Below are 17,994 nucleotides of genomic sequence, written 5' to 3'. Positions count from 1 at the left end.
ACAAGAAAAAGCTAGGAACATTCAGGCAGCAGGAACAATACACGAAAAAAAATTAGCTATACTACATAATAATGCACAGGTAACCAATAGAATTAAACAAGCAAAAATGCATTTGGTATCTTTTGAAACATAGCTAATTGTGAGAGAGAAAAATCCCAGGAGGAAAAAAAATTAACATAAAAATCTTTACTAGAAGGAAGCAATTCCAAAGAAGTATCAAGAAAGTGTTTCAAAATTAGAATTGAAAAGGAATATATAGATAGATAGATATAGATATAGATAGATATAGATATAGATATAGATAGATAGATAGATAGATATTGATACATATATAAATGCCATTGTTGGAGAAGGGAATGTCAAGGACAGGGGAAAAAGCAGGATAAGGAAAGGAAAAAAAAGAGTTAAGACCTGGTATTGCAGTGGCGAAAAAAGAAGAGATGAACTACAACGAAGCAGAAAAAGCTGTTTCATGTGTAGATCAAGAGTGTCAGGCAAACTCACTATTTTTTTAACCACCTTCTTGTTATTGAAGAAGGGAGAGTGGAAGCAAAGAGAGGAAAAAGTACAATAGGGAAAGATGAAAGGAAATACACAATTGATATTCACCACCATGAAGGCGAATGGAACTAACTTACCCACAAAAAGGAAATATATAGCAGTATGGACTAGAAAACAGAATCCAACAAACGTCTTATCTCCAAGAAACCCAGCTGAAACAACAAGGTTCATTTGCAGTTAAAATGAGGAGGTGGAGCAAAATATGTTACCCTTCAACTGAACTCACAAGGGCATGGGTAACAATTATGATCAACAAACAAGAGGAAACAAATTAATGAATCAGGTATGCAACTAAAAAAACTTAAGCAACAATAAACCAACCCCACTCCCAACTAAGCAACAAAGTAGATATTCTGGGGAATTTTTTTTTTTTGAGACTGGGTCTCATTCTCATGCCCTGGGTGGAAATGTAGCAGCCACCCATGGGCCCAATTCCATGACTGATTAGCAAGGAACCTTTGATTTCCAACATGGGCCAGTTCATCCCATCTTAACCAAATACAGCAGAGAAAGAAAATTATAGACCAATATACCTAATGAATATCAATGTAAAATTTTTGAATAAAATATTAGCAAACAATCCACAATAACATTAAAAAGATTATTTACTATCATCAGGTTGGATTTCTATCAGGAACATAGAGTTGGTTCAACATAAAACTATGAATGTAATAAACTATATTAAGATATAATTAGGGGCAGCTAGATGGCGTAGTGAGTAGAGCACCAGCCCTGCAGTCAGGAGGACCTGAGTTCAAACCCGGCCTCAGATGCTTGGACACACTTACTAGCTGTGTGACCTTGGGCAAGTCACTTAACCCCAATTGCCCTGCCTTCCCCCCTCCAAAAAAAAATAAAAATAAAATATAATTAAAACCACATGATTATATCAGTAGATGCTGGAAAGATTTTCGACAAAATGTTTTTAAAAAACACACTAGAAAGCATAGGAATAAATGGGCCTTTCCTTAATACAGTAACTCTTATTTACCTAAAACCAAAAGCAAAAATATGTAATGGAGAAAAGCAAGAGATCTTTCAGGGGAAAAGAAAGGATGACCATTATCAACACTACTATTTAACATAGTCCTGGAAATACTAGCTATGTAAGACAAAAAGAGAAATTAAGGGAATAAACATGGGCAAAGAGGAAACAAAATGATCACTTTTTGTAGATGATTTACTCAGAAAACCCTAAAGAGCCAACTAAAAAAATGAAGGAATAAATTCAGCAAAGTCCCAGGTTATAAAATAAACCCACAAAACCCATCAAAACACAGCAGGAAAAGCTGGAAAGAGAAAATTCATTCACAATTAACTACAGAAGGTATAAAATATTTGGGAATCTATCTCCCAAGACATTCCTAAGAACTGTATGAATCCAAGTGCAAAACACTCTTTGCAGACATAAAAAACAGCTGGGTGGCACAGTGGATAGAGTACTGGACTTGGAATCAGAAAGATCTGGGTTTGAATCCTGCCTCAGACACTTAGCTGTGTGATCATAGGCAAGTCACATAATATCTCTCTGCCTCATTTTCCTCATCTGTAAAATGAAGATAATAATGCCATCTACATCACAGTTGTTGTGGGAATCGAATGAGATAATGCTTTGCAAACCTTAAAGTGTTTTATATAAATGGTACCTATTCTTAGTAATAATAGCTAGCATTTATATAGTGCCTACTGTGTGCCAGGCACTGTGCTGAGCACTTTAGAAATGTTCTCATTGCAACCTTAAAACAACCCTGGGAGGTAGATGCTATTATTATCCTGTCTTACAGTTGAGGAAACAGGCAAACAGGGTGACTTGCCTAAAATCACACAGCTAGTAAATGTCTGAGGCTGAACTCAGGTCTTCCTGACTTCAGATCTAGCACTCTATCCACTTCATCACTTAGCTGCCTCACAGTATCAGCTAAACATTATTATTATTGTTATTATGGACAGACTTACATAATTGGAGAAATATTAATTGCTCTTGGATAGTTTGAGCTAATGTAATAAAAACGTCAGCACACTACCAAAATTAATTTATTTATTCATACCAATTAAATCATGCCAATTAAACTACTGAAGATTCTTTTATAGAGTTAGAAAAAATAATAATGAAATTCATCTGGAGGGAAAGGTCAAGAATCATAAGGGTAATAATGAAAAACTGTGAGCCAGAGACTCATTCTGACTATAGCAGCCATTGGCTCCCCAGTGTCCCAAAGAGTGGAGAGGAAGACTCTCAAGCGGAAAGGACACAGTATAAAACCCAATTCTGGATGCCAGCAGCTGGATTTCCTTCACTTCCTTCAAATACATGATGTCTTGTTTTAGAACATGTGCCTTCTGAGGCACCCCTGCCTCCCTGTGGCATCTTGCCCACTGTGAGTATGCACATCCCCAAAACTAAGTGAAGGAGGAAGAGCCTGGCAACCATCAGTCATGCTCTGCCAACCATCATCACCATCATGATCATCATCTGTCTCTCCTCTCCCTCTCCCTCTCATCCCCCTCTCCCTCTCCCTCTCTTCTCCCTCCCCCTCCCCCTCCCCCTCTCCTCTCCCTCTCCCTCTCCCTCTCCCTCTCCTCTCCCTCTTCCTCTCCTCTCCCTCTCCCTCTCTCTCTCCCTCTCCCTCTCTCTCTTCTCCCTCCCCTCCCCTCTCCCTCTCCCTCTCCCTCTCCTCTCCCTCCCCCTCTCCCTCTTCCTCTCTCTCTCCCTCTCCCTCTCCCTCTCATCCCCCTCTCCCTCTCCCTCTTTTCTCCCTCCCCCTCCCCCTCCCCCTCTCCCTCTCCTCTCCCTCTCCCTCTCCCTCTCCCTCTCCCTCTCCCTCTCCTCTCCCTCTCCCTCTCTTCTCCCTCCCCCTCCCCCTCTCCTCTCCTTTCCCTCTCCCTCTCCCTCTCCTCTCCCTCTCCCTCTCTCTCCCTCTCCCTCTCTCTCCCTCCTCCCTCTCCCTCTCCTCTCCCTCTCCCTCTCCCTCTCCCTCTCCTCTCCCTCCCCCTCTCCCTCTCCTCTCCTCTCCCTCTCCCTCTCCCTCTCCTCTCTCTTTTTCCCTCTCCCTCCTTCCCTCCCTCTTTTCCTCTCTTTCCCCTCCAATTATCTTCACCTTGGGCCCCTGAGCTAAAACAAGACTTAGAACAGATAAGGGCAAAGGACAGTCAAAGGTTACATTGATGGTTTTTATTTGCTTGTGCTACAGCTTCATGTGATCATTAGCTGTGCATTTTTTTTTCTTTTTGTTGTCTTAGGTTTATCGCCTCATGCACCGATCTGCGACTGCCTTATGTACAAACGACGTTTTACAAGTAACTTGGATGTTGGCACTGAGGTTATTCTATCAAGAGGTGCTTTTTTATAGCACTGTTTACTGCATGAAAAGTGAGTGTGGATGTCGTGTAAATGGTACCGCAGCATAATTACCTATGATGTTGGGATAATTACCTCAAATGGTTTGAATCCTGTTGTTTACATTATGTTTATGAAGCACACTTACAGGTGTTCAGGTATACCTTAAGGGATTTTGCTGGGATTGCAAAATCTTTCACTGCGGTGGGAGGAGGAATATGCATCCTTCCCTCCTCCACCCTGCTTGGTCAGGTTTTCCCTTTCATCTGTACTCTCCGGTTGCTCCCAGGCACTCCCAGGTGCCAGAAGAAAGAAGAAAGTGTATGGGAGAACTGCCCAGGGGCAAGCAACACAAAATACTCGCCTAAGGTCTTTCTGACATCATACTATGCTGGGGATGTTCAAGGTAGAATCTCCCTGCCTAATAGAAAAGATGTCAGGAGGAACTATAGATTTGGAACGATGCATTTCGGTGCGACTTGGTCGATGTGCTAGTTTTCCCGAACTGCCTTTTTCCTCTCCTTATTTTTTCTTCTTTGTTACAAGGGATGGCTCTCTGGGTAGGATGCTGGTGAGAGATCTAGCATAAGGTGATACTTTAAAAATCAGTAGCAATGAAAACAAAAAAAAAAAAAAGAAAGAAGAGAAGCCAGTAAATGCCCCCAGATGATGCAGAAGATACATGACAAAGATGCTGACGAGGTGCTTCACCATAAGCTTTCCAGGGACCAGTCTTTGGGGCCTCCAGCATACCCCTAACCATAATTCTGAGCTGCTGGCTAGGACTGGGAGGAGCTCAAGTACTGAAGCCAGATGTTAGTGAATATAGTGAGCCAAGACAGAGACCACTGCACATTCTTCACCTTTGAGATCAAAATGCTTGAGGGGTGATCCTCTTCCCTCTCTCCCATATGGTCTATGGGCACATCTGTGAAAAACTAGATAGAGAAGGATGGTGGGAGGAGGGGATGGAATTGAGATCTGACCCAAGAGGATGTTGCTGCTAGGGAGTTTTAAAGCCACAGAGTCTTAAATTTAGTGTTCAAAGACCATAAAATCCAAACTCATTTTATGGAATGGAAAACTGAGGCACAGAGAAGTTAAACTGACATTCTTAATTTTGTTTTCACTGTAGTAAAGGGACTGGGGAGTAAAGAACAAGATGCAAGAACAGCCCTCTTTGCCACCCTGGACTGCTATACTTTATTCCTTTGGATTCTTTTAGTGAAATGAACCCTAACCCAATCCCTCTCATCTGGGGAATCTCAACTCTTATGTCACTGAAAAAAGAATGAGGCCACCCATCATCATGAGCTCACTCTTCTCCCCTCCTGACACTTCAAGTCATCTCTCCATTACTGCCCCCCCCCACCACCACTTTGCTCTGGTCTCTGAGGAAGAGGTGATCCTTCTTGAAAATGCCAGCTCCTCAGTTGTGAACTGATCCAACCATTCTGGAGAGCAATTTGGAACTATGCCCAAAGGGCTATAAAACTGTGCATGCCTTTGACCCAGCAATATCACTTCTAGGACTGTATTTCAAAGACATCATAAAAATGGGAAAAAAACCCACATGTACAAAAATATTGTGGCTCTTTTTGTGGTGGCAAAGAATTGGAAATCGAGGGGATGCCCATCAATTGGGGAATGGCTGAACAAGCTGTGGCATATGAATGTAATGGGATACTATTGTGCTATAAGAAATGATGAGCAGGCCGACTTCAGAAAAACCTGGAAAGACTTACATGAACTGATGCTGAATAAAGTGAGCAGAACCAGGAGAACATTGTACACAGTAATGACTGACCTTGATAGACTTAGCTCTTCTCAGCAATGCAATGATCTAAGACAACTCCAAAAGAATCATGATGGAAAATGCCATCCACATTCAGAGAAGGAACTTTGGAGTCTGAATGCTGATGGAAGCATACTATTTGGTCTATTTTTGTCTGGTCTGATCTCTAGTCTTAATTTTCTATAAACATGTTGTGTCCTACAAAAGAATGCAAACTTCTTGAGGGCAGGGGCTATCTTGCTTATATTTGCATCCCTGGCACTTCACACAATGTCTATCACATAATAAGCAACTAATAAATGCTCTCTCTCTTTCTGTCTGTCTGTGTCTCTCTCTGCCTATCCCTGTCTCTCTCTTCCTGTCTCTGTCTCTCTGTCTTTCTCTCTCCCTTTGTCTTCTGTCTCTCTGTGTCTCTCTCCTTTCTCTCTCTGTCTCTGTCTCTGTTTCTGTCTGTCTCTGTCTCTGTCTCTCCCTGTCTTTGTCCTCTCTCTGTCTCTCTCTGTCTCTCTCTGTCTCTGTCTCTCTGTCTCTCTCTCTCCCTCTCTCTCCCTCTCTCTCCCTCTCTCCCTCTCTCTCTCTCTCTCTCTCTCTCTCTCTCTCTCTCTCCCTCCCTCCCCCTCCCCTCTCTCCCCATCTCTGTCTCTCTTCCTGTTTCTGTCTCTGTCCGTCTCCCTTTCTGTCTCTTGGTCTCTCTCTGTCTTCCCCTGCCCCAAAGAGGGAGCTGCGGGAGCCAGACCAGTTCGACATTTACAGACACACAAAGCTTCACTGACCTGCTCATACCTGCTCATACCTGCCCCAGGAGAGAGGTGGAGCAGCTTGAGCTCAGGCCGCCACCTGGTGGCCTTGGTAGAGATTGCACCCTGAGTAAAGGTTCATCCTTTGGGCCTCAAGCATAAAGCAGGTGTCTTCTGGATGGGACCACCTTCTCCTTCCCCACCCCACTCCTATTGATAACTTCCTCTTTCAAAAGATGGATGAAGCAACAAGGAGACCTGCTATTCTGGACCAGGTTCTGTCACAGGGCCCCAAGAAAGCACGGAGGGAAGGGGCCAGCCAGAGAGAATGCGGAGAGATAGAGGGTCTTGTTCATGGGACAGCCAGGAGGCCAGGGTCATTGGATCAAAGGATCATGAAGTAAGGTGTGAGAAAACTGGACAAGGTTATGAAGGGCTTTGATCCTGGAGGAGATAGGAAACCACAGGAGTTTAATGTGTGTGTGTGTGGGGAGGTGTATATGTGTGGGGTCTGTGTGTGTGGGTGTGGGTGTGTTTGTGTGTGGGGTGTGTGTATGCGTGTGTGTGTTTGTGGGGGGGGTGTATGTGTGTGGGGTGTGTGTGTGTGTGAAGCGGAGATATGGTCAGATGGGTGCTTTAGGAAAATCGCTTTAGTGGCTGAGTGGAGGATCAACTGTAGTGTGGAGACACTCAAGGTAGGTCGACACCTTCTCTCCCCACCAGCAGTTATGGCAACAGGCCAGGTATGAGATGACCAAGGGCCTAAGGGGTGGGAGTGAGGGTGTCAAAGATAAGAAGGTGCAGAGGTGACATTGTCAGCCCTTGGCAACGGCTTGGATATGGGGGTGAGAGAGGGTGGCATCCAGGATGACTCCTGAGGGACTGGGAGGAGAGGGGAAGGTCTGGGAGAAAGGTAAGAAGTTTCATTTTGGACATGCTAAGTTCAAGACGTCTACAGGACCTCCAGTTCAAGATGTCTAAAAGGCAGTTGGAGATGCAAGATTGGAAGTGAGCAGAGAGTCTGGAGCAGGGAAGGTAGATGGGAGCTGATGAGATCGCCCAGTGAAGTGGTATGGAGGAAGAAGAGAAGACACAAGACAGAGTGCTGGGTGTCCCCTAGGGTCAGAGGGTGTGATCTGGAGGGAAGGTAGACGGGAACATTTGTAGGCAGTAGGAAATGAGCCAGTAGAGAGGGCAAGATGAATAAATCAGAGTGAGGATGACAGGGGGCAAGCTGCTGGAGGGGATGGGGTGGAAAGGGATCCCTTGGACAAGGAAGGGATCAGCCTTGGTGAGGAGATGGGGAGGTGGGGGGAAGGAGGAGGGAGGGGCTGAGAAGGGAGAAGGAGAAGGCCCAATGAGTACACTGGTGGCAGATCCAGTGCATCTGTGCCATCAATAGTCACCAAGCTTCTATCAAGGACTTTGCCAGTGACCCCAGCCTCCTTGCTCTTCCTCACATAAGACACTACCATCCCCTGACCGTGCACGGCCCCCGTGTCTAGAATTCTCTCCTCCTTCCTTAAGATCTCAGCTAAAATTCCACCTTCTGCAAGAAGTCTTTCTGGATCCTCCATAATGCCAATGCCTTCTCACTGTTGCTTGTCTCCAGTTTAACCTAACCAGTTTAACTGTCTACATTGTTTGTACATAGTGTCTCCTTGCCCACCCCAGCCCACCCCCATTAGCCTGTGAGCCTCTGGAGGGCTCTTTGCCTTTCATTGTATCCCCAGGGCTTAGTACAATGCTTGACCCAGGCCCCGCCCTCAGGCAGCTTACATTCTGGTGGCGAATACAACCTAGCAGTACATACAAAATCTAGGGGTAGGCACCAAACCTGTGATTTCCCTGGCATGAGGATCTCCCAGGTGAAGAAATCCCCTTCACTAACTCAGTTCTGCTCTGACAGTGTGCTGTCCGGGGTCTTGAGAGGTCGAGCGACCTGCTCAGGGTCACAAAGTAAGTATGTTTCATAGGTGAGACTTGAATCTGACTCTTCCTGGCTCTCAGAGCCAGCCTCTCTGTATACTCCACAGGGGCTGCTTCTGTTTCACATACACAGAACATCCTCAAAATACATACAAAGAAATTGCAAGGAGATTTGGTGGGGAGTCAGGCACTAGCATCTAAGGGGACCCATCACCTCTCAGCTCAAACCACCCAAGGGGACGCTTCGATCTGAGCTTTCACAGTCGCTAGGGAAGGTGGAGGTATGCAGAGGCCTGAGCTAGGAGATGGGAGGTAGCCAGTCTGGCAGGATTGTGGGGTTTGGGAAAGGGAGCAGTGTGCCACAAGCCTGGAAAAGGGAGGCCCGAGGGCTATGAATGCTGAATGGAAGGGTGTCTATGTGATCCTAGAGATAAGAGGGAGGGACTAGAACATCTTGGGGATGGAGTGATTTTGTCAGACCTGACCTTTAGAAATATCACTTTGGCAGCTGGGTGATGCCGTAGTGGATAGAGCGTTGGGCCTGGAGTCAAGAGGGCCTGAGTTCAAAAGTGACCTCAAACACTAGCTAGCTGTGTGACCCTAGGCAAGTCACTTCACCCTGTTTGCCTAAGTTTTCCCATCTGTACAATGAGCTGGAGAAGGAAATGGCAAACCACTCTGGTATCTCTGCCAAGAAAACCCCAAATGGAGTCACAGAGAGTCAGACACGATTGAAACAAATGAACAATAACAAAGTTGTATAGAGAATGGGTTGGAGAGGTAACAGATTGGAGCCAGGGAGGCCTCTGTCTGAGGCCTCCAGAGATGATGCCTCAGGCCTTACTCTACATGTGTTAATGTCTGAGTAAGATTCATTTTTATTTATTAACATTGCAAATGACCCTGTCCTTGTTGCTCTTAGTTTAAGCAAACCCTCAGGGAGGCAGGGCACCAGGAAAAGAGGGCATGAGTGGCCAGAGTGGGATTTTCCCAGGGGTCATGCATGCTGCCACCACTGGCCGTGCTGTGGGACAGCATGGGTGGGGAGATGAAGTCTGGTGAGGCAGTTTTCTCCCCTTTGTTCTTGTGACATTGAAACCAAGGTACTGAAAGCATTTTCCTAAAAAATCTTTGAAGCCTATGGAAAACACCACTACTAAGCATGTACCATCTTTGCCAATGAGTCAACAAGCATTTATTAAATGCCTACTATTTGCCAGGCTTTGTGGTACTAAGCAATAGGGATACAATCCAGAGCAAAAGACAGTCTCTTCTGTCAAGGGACTCCCAGTCTAAGGAGGGAGACAACGCACAAATAAAAGGACCCATAGATACAAAGCATTTATAGCAGCTCTTTTTACACTAACAAAGAACTAGAAACTGAGGGGTCACCATCAATTGCGGATGGCTAAACAGATTATTGTATGTAAATGTAATGGAATATTATTGCACCATAAGAAATGGCAACATGGACAGTGTTTGAGAAACCTGGGAAGACCTTTATGAACTGATGCAGAGAGAAGTAAGCAGAACCAAGAGAAGAATTTATAAAATAACGATGGCATTATAGAGAAAACAACTTTGAAAGACTCCAGAACTCTGGTTAATGCTATGAGAAAAAGATTCCAAATCACTGAAGATGACGTGTGGTACTCACTTCCTGACAGAGAGGAAATGGATTTAGGCTGCACCATGAGAGACATATTCTTGGAAATAGCCAATGAGGGAATCTGCTTTGCTTGGCTATCTATATTTGTTACAAGGTTTTTCTTTCCTTTTTTCCCCCACCTTGTACAGAAAGGGTTAAGATTGGCAGGAAGAGAAGATAAATGCTTATTACTTGGGAAAAAGAATAAAATTAAAATAAATTAAATTAATAAAATAAAATTAAAAAGAAAAACAGGAAAAATCAGGAAAGAAGCTTGTGAGAGTTGAAAATTCAGATCTCAGTAAGGGCAGTGAGGTCACTACTTAGGAGTTTAAAGCCAACACTGCTATCTTATTTATTTAATTTTCCATTTTAAATTTAAATTTAAAATTCCATTTAATCTAGTGTGCCAATCCAGTGAATTCACCTTACTGGTCTCATGCTGAATGGGGAAGATGAGCTTAGGGAATAAGTGGGAGGGAATGGGAGTGCTGAGCCCCACTGATAAACTATGATTTTTAAGAGAATTAATTCATAATCCAAGGTGAAACAGGAATCTGGGAAGGCAGCAGGGATGACCTAACTGCTTGAACCTGTACTGTGTGTGCATGGGAGCTCAAAGGTCAGACCTGAGTAAAAAGCTGACCTCAGACACTTCCTAGCTGTGCGACTCTGGACAATGTTAACCTCTCTTTGCCTCAGTCTCCTCATTTGTAAAGTAGGGACCATAATAGTACCTCCTGCCCAGGCTTGTTTTGAGGACAAAATGAGATAATATTTGTGAAGCATTTTGCAAAACTTAAAGAGCTATAGAAATGTTACCTATTACTAGATCACTAATACTCTGTAGAATCTGTAGGTAGGTGGGAGTAAGCTTGTCTTGAGAGCCTAGTGCACCACCTGGTGGCGCAAGCAGATATTGTTCCCAGGGAACTATCCCTCCCCGACCCCATCCCTGTCCCCAAGTGCTGAATGTCCTTGTAAAAGTGGGCTGGGGGAGGGGAGGATGGCAAGTATTTTCTGACATTTCTTTGTGACATTTATTTATCTTGCTCCTATTAGACTGGAGTTTTTTGAGAGCAGAGACTCATATCTTTGTACTTCTATCACCAACACATGGGCTGGATAAATACTTACTGAATTGAGACACCCGGAAAATAAGACATCCTCTTGTTTCAGGGGGAACCTCCTGACCTTTGGTTGGGGAGAAAGAATTGTCCTCCCTCCCCCATTCTTCCCTCCTTCCTACCCAGAGAAGGTACTTATGTTCCCAGACCGTGCTGAAGACCTTGCTGGCTAGAGGTAGCAGGGAATGCTTCCTGGAGGAAATGGGACAGTACTAGAGGATTCCAGGGGCTCAGAGGAGGAAGAGAACCCCCCTGGGCTGGGGCAGAGGGTGGAGGATAAAGAGATAGAGAGGAAGATAGGAGGGAGGGAGAAGGAGGGAGGCTAGGAGGCTGGTGGGGGGGACCTTGGTCAGTACCTGCATCTTCAGACAGTGGGGTCAGGAGGGGGGGTCCAATTTCCTGTTCCACCTCCTCTGGTTCATCTGCCTTCTCCTCTTCCTCCCCCAGCTCCTCTTCCTCCTCAGACTTCTGGCTGGGATTCACCCAGGTGCAGCGACCCTGGGGAGCCCCAGAATTGGGTCAGGGCCCCAAAGCCCTTAGTCTCCTGGGAGGTCAGGGGCACAAGAGCACTGGGGTTCTGTACACCCCAGGAGTCTTTGGGGAGGAAGGTCCAGAGGATCAGGGATCATGTTACTCATGGGTCGAAGACCTCCCCTGCCCCACCACCTCCCTTCCGGCGCCACCTTTCTAGCTCTAAATCTATGAGCCCCTGATCCCACACACTGAAAATGGGCACAAGAGTTCTCCCTGGTATTGCGAAGAAGCAACTGGATTGGGAGCGGGAGATTCTGAATTCAAATACTACATCTGCTACCTCCTTGCCAGGTGTCACAGTGATATCGAGTGTTGGCCTTGTAGTCAGGGTGACCTGAGATCTAATTCTCCCTCAGATGCTGTATGAGCCTGGGCAAGTCACTTAACCACTCTCTGCCTATTTCCCCATCTGTAAAATGTGATAATATTAGCACCTACCTCCTGAGATTACTGTGCAAAGCAAAGGCGATCCATGTAAAGTACTTTGCAAAGCCTAAAGCCTTGTGGAAATGCTATCACTGCTACTACAATCACCACTACAACTACTGCTATTACTCCAGTTACCACTAGGATTGTTACTACTACTACCACTACCACTAACTACTACCACCACCACCACCAACTATTTCTCCCTGTGTGACCTTGGAGAATAAGAGCTAGTAATAAAAGGGCTCTATTTCCGAGGCTCCTTAAAGCTGAAAAGCGCTTTCCCTCCGTTATCCAGTGCGGGCCAGTCACTCGAGTGATGGGCCGTTGGGGGGTCTCCCAGGTTCCACCGCCTCACTCCCTCCCGCCCCGCGCGCAATCTTCGGCTCTTCCTCCGCCCCCCACCCCCTACCCCCGTCCTACCTGCGGAAGGATGTGCTGGGTGTGGTGCACCCAGTTGGCCAGCGAGTCCACGAGCTCTCCCACGGGGATCCCCTCGAAGTCCGGGTTCTCCTCGTAGTTGTCGCGCCCAGCGCCGCCCTCTTCCTCCTCGTCGCCCTCCTCCTCCCCGAATTGGTAGAAGCCGAGCGGGCTGATCTGGGTGCCCGCCGAGATACGCGCGATCTGAGCCCGCAGGTAGTTGGCCTCGGTGCCGGGGAAGGGCGGGTAGCTGACGATGGGCGTTTCCAGGTGGCCCGTGAAGAATTTCTTGATCTTGCGCGCGTTGACGATCTGCACGGGCGTGACGTGGGGCAACTTGGTCCAGGGGCGTCCCGGCTCATTGCACACGAAGTATAGGTACTTGTTGGCCCCGGTGCGGCTGTCCTCGCGGGGGATCGGGGGAGGCGGCTTCCACGTGGGCTTGGGAGGCTCGTCCACCTCTTTCTCATCTTCCTCGCCCTCCTCCTCGCCGCGGCCCTCCACCCCCTCGACCGCCCCCTCCACCAGCTCCTCGGCCTCCTCCTCTTCCTCCTCCTCCTCGCCCTCGCGGAACTCCACCTCGGCCACCAGGTAGTTGCGCTCGAGGCCCAGGATCTTGCCCCAGAAGCGACACGTCTGGATGGGCTGCTGCTCCACCAGCTGCTTGAGGGACAGGAAGATGCGGAAGGTCTCGTCCGAGTTCAGCCCCACGCCCGCCTGCTCGAAGTAGAAGGAGGACTCGATGATGTTGGGCACCGGGATCTCCGTCTGCGAGAAGGGAAGGGAATTAGGGGGGCGGGCAGGGCAGGCGACTCAGCTCCGCTCCTAGTCACAGAACGGCAAAGGTGGGGTGGGGGATAGGCCCAGAGACCAGCTGGTCCAGTCCTGCCCCCTTGTCACCTGTTTACAGAGGAAAAGATGGATGGACCAAGGACACACAGCTAGGTGGCTAGGGTCAAAGCCGAGTAGACCCGGCTTCAGCTCTGCTGTCCCACACTGGGGAGGGTGCCCGGGTTTGCTCCTGCCTTGACTGATCTAGCTCCCCGGTGCTTGGCACAGAGTAGGCACTTCATAAATAAATGCTTGTGGATTCATTGGAAGGCACTTTTAGACATTATCTAAAGCGGATTCATTGGACAGAGGAGGAGCAGACTAGGGAAGCACACACACAGGAATCAGACAATGTGCAGGCTGGGGCCTTAAGACCCATAATGTGGAAGGGACTACAGAGTGTGGGAGCTGGAGGGAAACCTTAGAACATGGACCATCAGGGGAATGTCAGGGCTAGGAGGGCCCTTAGAACAGGGAATGTCAGAGCTGGGAGGGCCCTTAGAACAGGGAATGTCAGAGCTGGGAGGGGCCAGAGAACAGGGAATGTCAGAGCTGGGAGGGGCCTGAGAACAGGGAATGTCAGGGCTGGGAGGGCCCTTAGAACAGGGAATGTCAGAGCTGGGAGGGGCCTGAGAACAGGGAATGTCAGGGTTGGGAGGGACCTTAGAACAGGGAATGTCAGGGCTGGGAGGGCCCTTAGAATATGGAATAGAGAGTATCCCAGCTGGAATCCTATATTCACAACTTCTCAGCACTGGAAAGTTGTTCAGATGTCAGGGAACCAGACTTGTACCTGAAGGAGAATCTTTCCTACAGAAGGATTGTACCAGGGAGGGAATTCTCACTGGTAAGGCAAAGCCCTTGATGGTGAAGGAAGGAGGGTGAGGCAGATAGGGTGAAGCAAAGAATTTAGAACCTTAAGGTGCCTTAGACGATGGGAAGGTTGTTGTGAATGAATGTGACATAACATTTCTGAACCACAAGAAATAAAAGAGATTATTTCTGGGAATGTTGAGAAGCATGAAGTGAAGGCCAGGGAGGGAGCAAAGTAGAAGAATTTCTCCAAAGACAACAGCACATAAAAGAAAATAACATGAGTGGGAGCTCCTTGTTCTAAAGGAGGCACTGGCCAGCCACACCTCTAGAGGACCTGGGAAGAAGTGTGGTGCCCACCTGCTGCCCAGCATGGCCCCCAGTGGCACAAAGACATGGCCAGTGGCCAGGCCCACACCCCTAGTGCAAGAAGCTTGGGACAATGCCCCCCTCCAACCCAGGAATTAGCCTAACTTTAAAAATCACAAAATAGGCTGAAAAAATGAGCAAAAAAAAAAAAAAGAACCTGACCATAGAAAGTCACTATGTGAGAGGGAAGGTCAAAACACAAACTCAGAAAAGGAACATGCCTACCTATGAAGGCTCAAAAAACAAACAAACAAACAACTGAATTGGTCACAGGCCCAAAAAGAACTCTTGGAAGAGCTCAAAAAAGATTTTTAAAAATCAAATAAGTGAGGTAGAAGAAAAATTTGCAGAAGAAATGAAAGTGATACAAGAGAATCATGAAAAAAGAGTCAACAGTTTGGTAAAGGAAGCATAAAAATGGAAAAAGTTGTACAAAAATTCACTGAAGAAAACAACTCCTTAAAAAGTAGAACTGGCCAAATAAATAGAGGAGGTACAGAAGCTGCTGACAAAAATAATTCCATAAAAATTAGAATTGGGAACATGGAAGTTAATGACTCCATGAAATATCAAGATACAATAAAACAAAAAAGAATAAAAAAAGAAGATGTGAACTGTCTCATTGGAAAAACAAGTGACCTGGAAAATAGATCCAAAAGAGCTAATTTAAGAATTCCTGGATTATTTGAAAGCCATGAGCAAAAAAAGAGCCTAGACATCATCTTTGAAGAAATTATCAAGGAAAACATCCCTGATATCCTAGAACCAGAGGGTAAAATAGAAATGGAAAGATTCCACTAATTACCTGAAAGAGATCCCAAAATGAAAAGTCTCAGGAATATCATAGCCAAATCCCAGAACTCCCAAGGCAAGGAGAAAATACTGCAAGCAGCCAGAAAGAAACAATTCAAATATCATAGAGCCACAGTCAGGATTACATAGGATTTAGCAGCTTCTGCATTAAAGGACTAGAGGGCTTGCAATATGATGTTTCAGAAGGCAAAGGAGCCAGGATTACAACCAGGAATCACCTACTCAGAAAAAAATGAGTATAATCTTCCAAGGGAAAAAATAGATATTCAATGAAATAGAGGACTTTTGAGCATTCCTGATGAAAAAAGCTGGAGCTGAACCAAAAAAAAAATGATTTTCAAATCCAAGACTCAAGAGAAATAAAAAAAGGTAAACAGGAAAGAGAAATTATAAGAGATTCAGTAAGGTTAAACTGTTTACATTCCTATGTAGGAAGATGACACTTGTAACTAACTCTTAATTAGCTCAAAGAGGGAATAATATACACACTCAGTTGGGTATAGAGATCTATCTTACCATATATGGAAGTAGGAGGGAAAGGGGACAAGAAAAGGGGGAGGCTGATGGAAGGGAGGGCAGACTGAGGGAGGTGGTGGTCAAAAGCAAAACACTGGTGCACATGTATAACCTATATTAAATTGATTATCATCTCAGGGAGGGGGGAGGAGAGAAAGGGAGGGATAAAATTTGGAACTCAAAATTAAAAAAAAAAACTTAAAAATTGTCTTTACATGTAACTGGGAGAAAAAAATATTATTTTAAAAAAGAGAGAATGACAAAGAGACAATATAACAAAATTTATGGGATGCAGCCAAAGAGGTATGTAGGGGAAAACATATCTCTAGATGCTTACATCAATAAAATAGAGACGGAGCAGATAAATTAATTGGGCAGGCAACTAAAAAAAAACCTAGAAAATAATAAATTAAAAATCCCTAATTAAACACCAAATTGGAAATCCTGAAAATCAAAGGAGATGAATAAAATTGAAAGTAAGAAAACCATTAAACTAATAAATAAAACCAGGAGCTGGTTTTATTTTTAAAAAATCAATAAAATAGATAAACCATTGGTTAATCTGAATTTTTTTTAAAAGAAAAAAAACAAATTACCAGCATCAGAAATGAAAAGGATAAATTCACCACCAATAAAGAGGAATTTAAAACAATTATTAGGAGCTATTTTGCCTGATTATATGCCAATAAATTTGATAATTTAAGTGAAATGGATGAATATTTATAACAATATAAATTGCTCAAATTAGTTGAAGAGGAAATAGAGTACTTAAAAAACCCTATCTTAGAAAAGGAAATTGAAAAAGCCATCAATGAATTCCCTAAGGAAAAATTCCCAGGACCAGATGGATTCACAGGTGAATTCTACCAAACATTTAAAGAACACAATTAATTCCAATACTATATAGACTATTTGGAAAAATAGGCAAAGAAGGAGTCCTACCAAATTCTTTTTATGACACAAATATGGTGCTGATACCTAAACCAGGAAGAGTCAAAACAGAAAGAAAACTATAGACCAGTTTCCCTAATGAATATTGATGCAAAAATTTTAAATACAATACTAGCAGGGAGATTATAGCAATATATCAAAAGAATCATACACTGTGACCAAATAGGATTTATATCAGGAATGCAGGGCTAATGCAATATTAGGAAAACTATCAGTATAATTGACCATAGCAATAACAAAACCAATAGAAATCTTATGATTATCACAGTAGATGCAGAAAAAGCTTTTAACACAATACAACACCCATTCCTATTAAAAACAATTAGAAAGCATAGTGATAAATGGAGTTTTCCTTAAAATGATAAGTAGTATCCATCTAAAGCCATGAGTAAGCATTATATGTGGTGCGGATAAGCTAGAAGTTTTCCCAGTAAGATCAGGGGTGAAGCAAGGATGTTCATGATCACCACTATTATTCAATATTGTACTAGAAATGTTAGTTATATAGCAATGAGAAGAAGAAATGGAAGGAATTAGAATAGGCAACAAAGAAACAAAACTATCACTCTTTGCAGATGATATGATGGTATATACTTAGAGAATCCTAGAGAATCAACAACAACAAAAAACTAGTTGAAATAATTAACTTTAGCAAAGCTGCAGGATATAAAATAAACACATAAATCACCAACATTTCTATATGCTACCAACAAAGTCCAGCAGCAAAACATAGGAAGAAAAACTCCATTTAAAATAGTTGCATACAATATAAAATACTTAGGAATCTACCTGCCAAGACAAACCCAGGAACTATATGGACATAATTACAAAACACTTTTCACACAAATAAAGTCAGATCTAAACAATTGAAAAAATATCAACTGCTCATGGGTAGGCCAAGCCAATAAGATAAAAATGACAATTTTACCTAGATTAATTTACTTATTCGGTGCCATACCAAACTACCCAAAATTATTTTTATAGGGCTAGAAGAAATAATAACAAAATTCATCTGTAAGAACAAAAGGTCAAGAATACCAAGGGAATTAATGAAAAAAAAATGTGAAGGAAGATGGTCTAGTTATACCAGATCTCAAATTATGTTATAAAGTAGTAATCATCAAAACAATCTAGCATTGACTGAGAAATAGAGTGGTGGGTCAGTGGAATAGATTAGGTACACAAGA

General features: G+C 44.3%; 1 protein-coding gene across 1 annotated transcript in view; it reads right to left on the bottom strand.

Annotated features, from left to right (window-relative positions):
* The window catches only part of RSPH6A (radial spoke head 6 homolog A), a 38,444-nt gene that overhangs the window by 13,083 nt on the left and 7,367 nt on the right, over positions 1-17,994 (bottom strand). Inside the window, exons 3-4 of the mRNA XM_036747477.1 lie at positions 12,518-13,282; positions 11,491-11,632 (exon numbers count right to left, since the gene is read on the bottom strand). Of these exons, the coding sequence (XP_036603372.1) occupies positions 11,491-11,632; positions 12,518-13,282 (907 nt within the window). The remainder of the gene's footprint in view (positions 1-11,490; positions 11,633-12,517; positions 13,283-17,994) is intronic.

The sequence above is a fragment of the Trichosurus vulpecula genome, chromosome 2, assembly GCF_011100635.1.
Source record: "Trichosurus vulpecula isolate mTriVul1 chromosome 2, mTriVul1.pri, whole genome shotgun sequence".
NCBI lineage: Eukaryota > Metazoa > Chordata > Mammalia > Diprotodontia > Phalangeridae > Trichosurus > Trichosurus vulpecula.
This window is presented reverse-complemented; position numbering and strand designations above follow the sequence as displayed.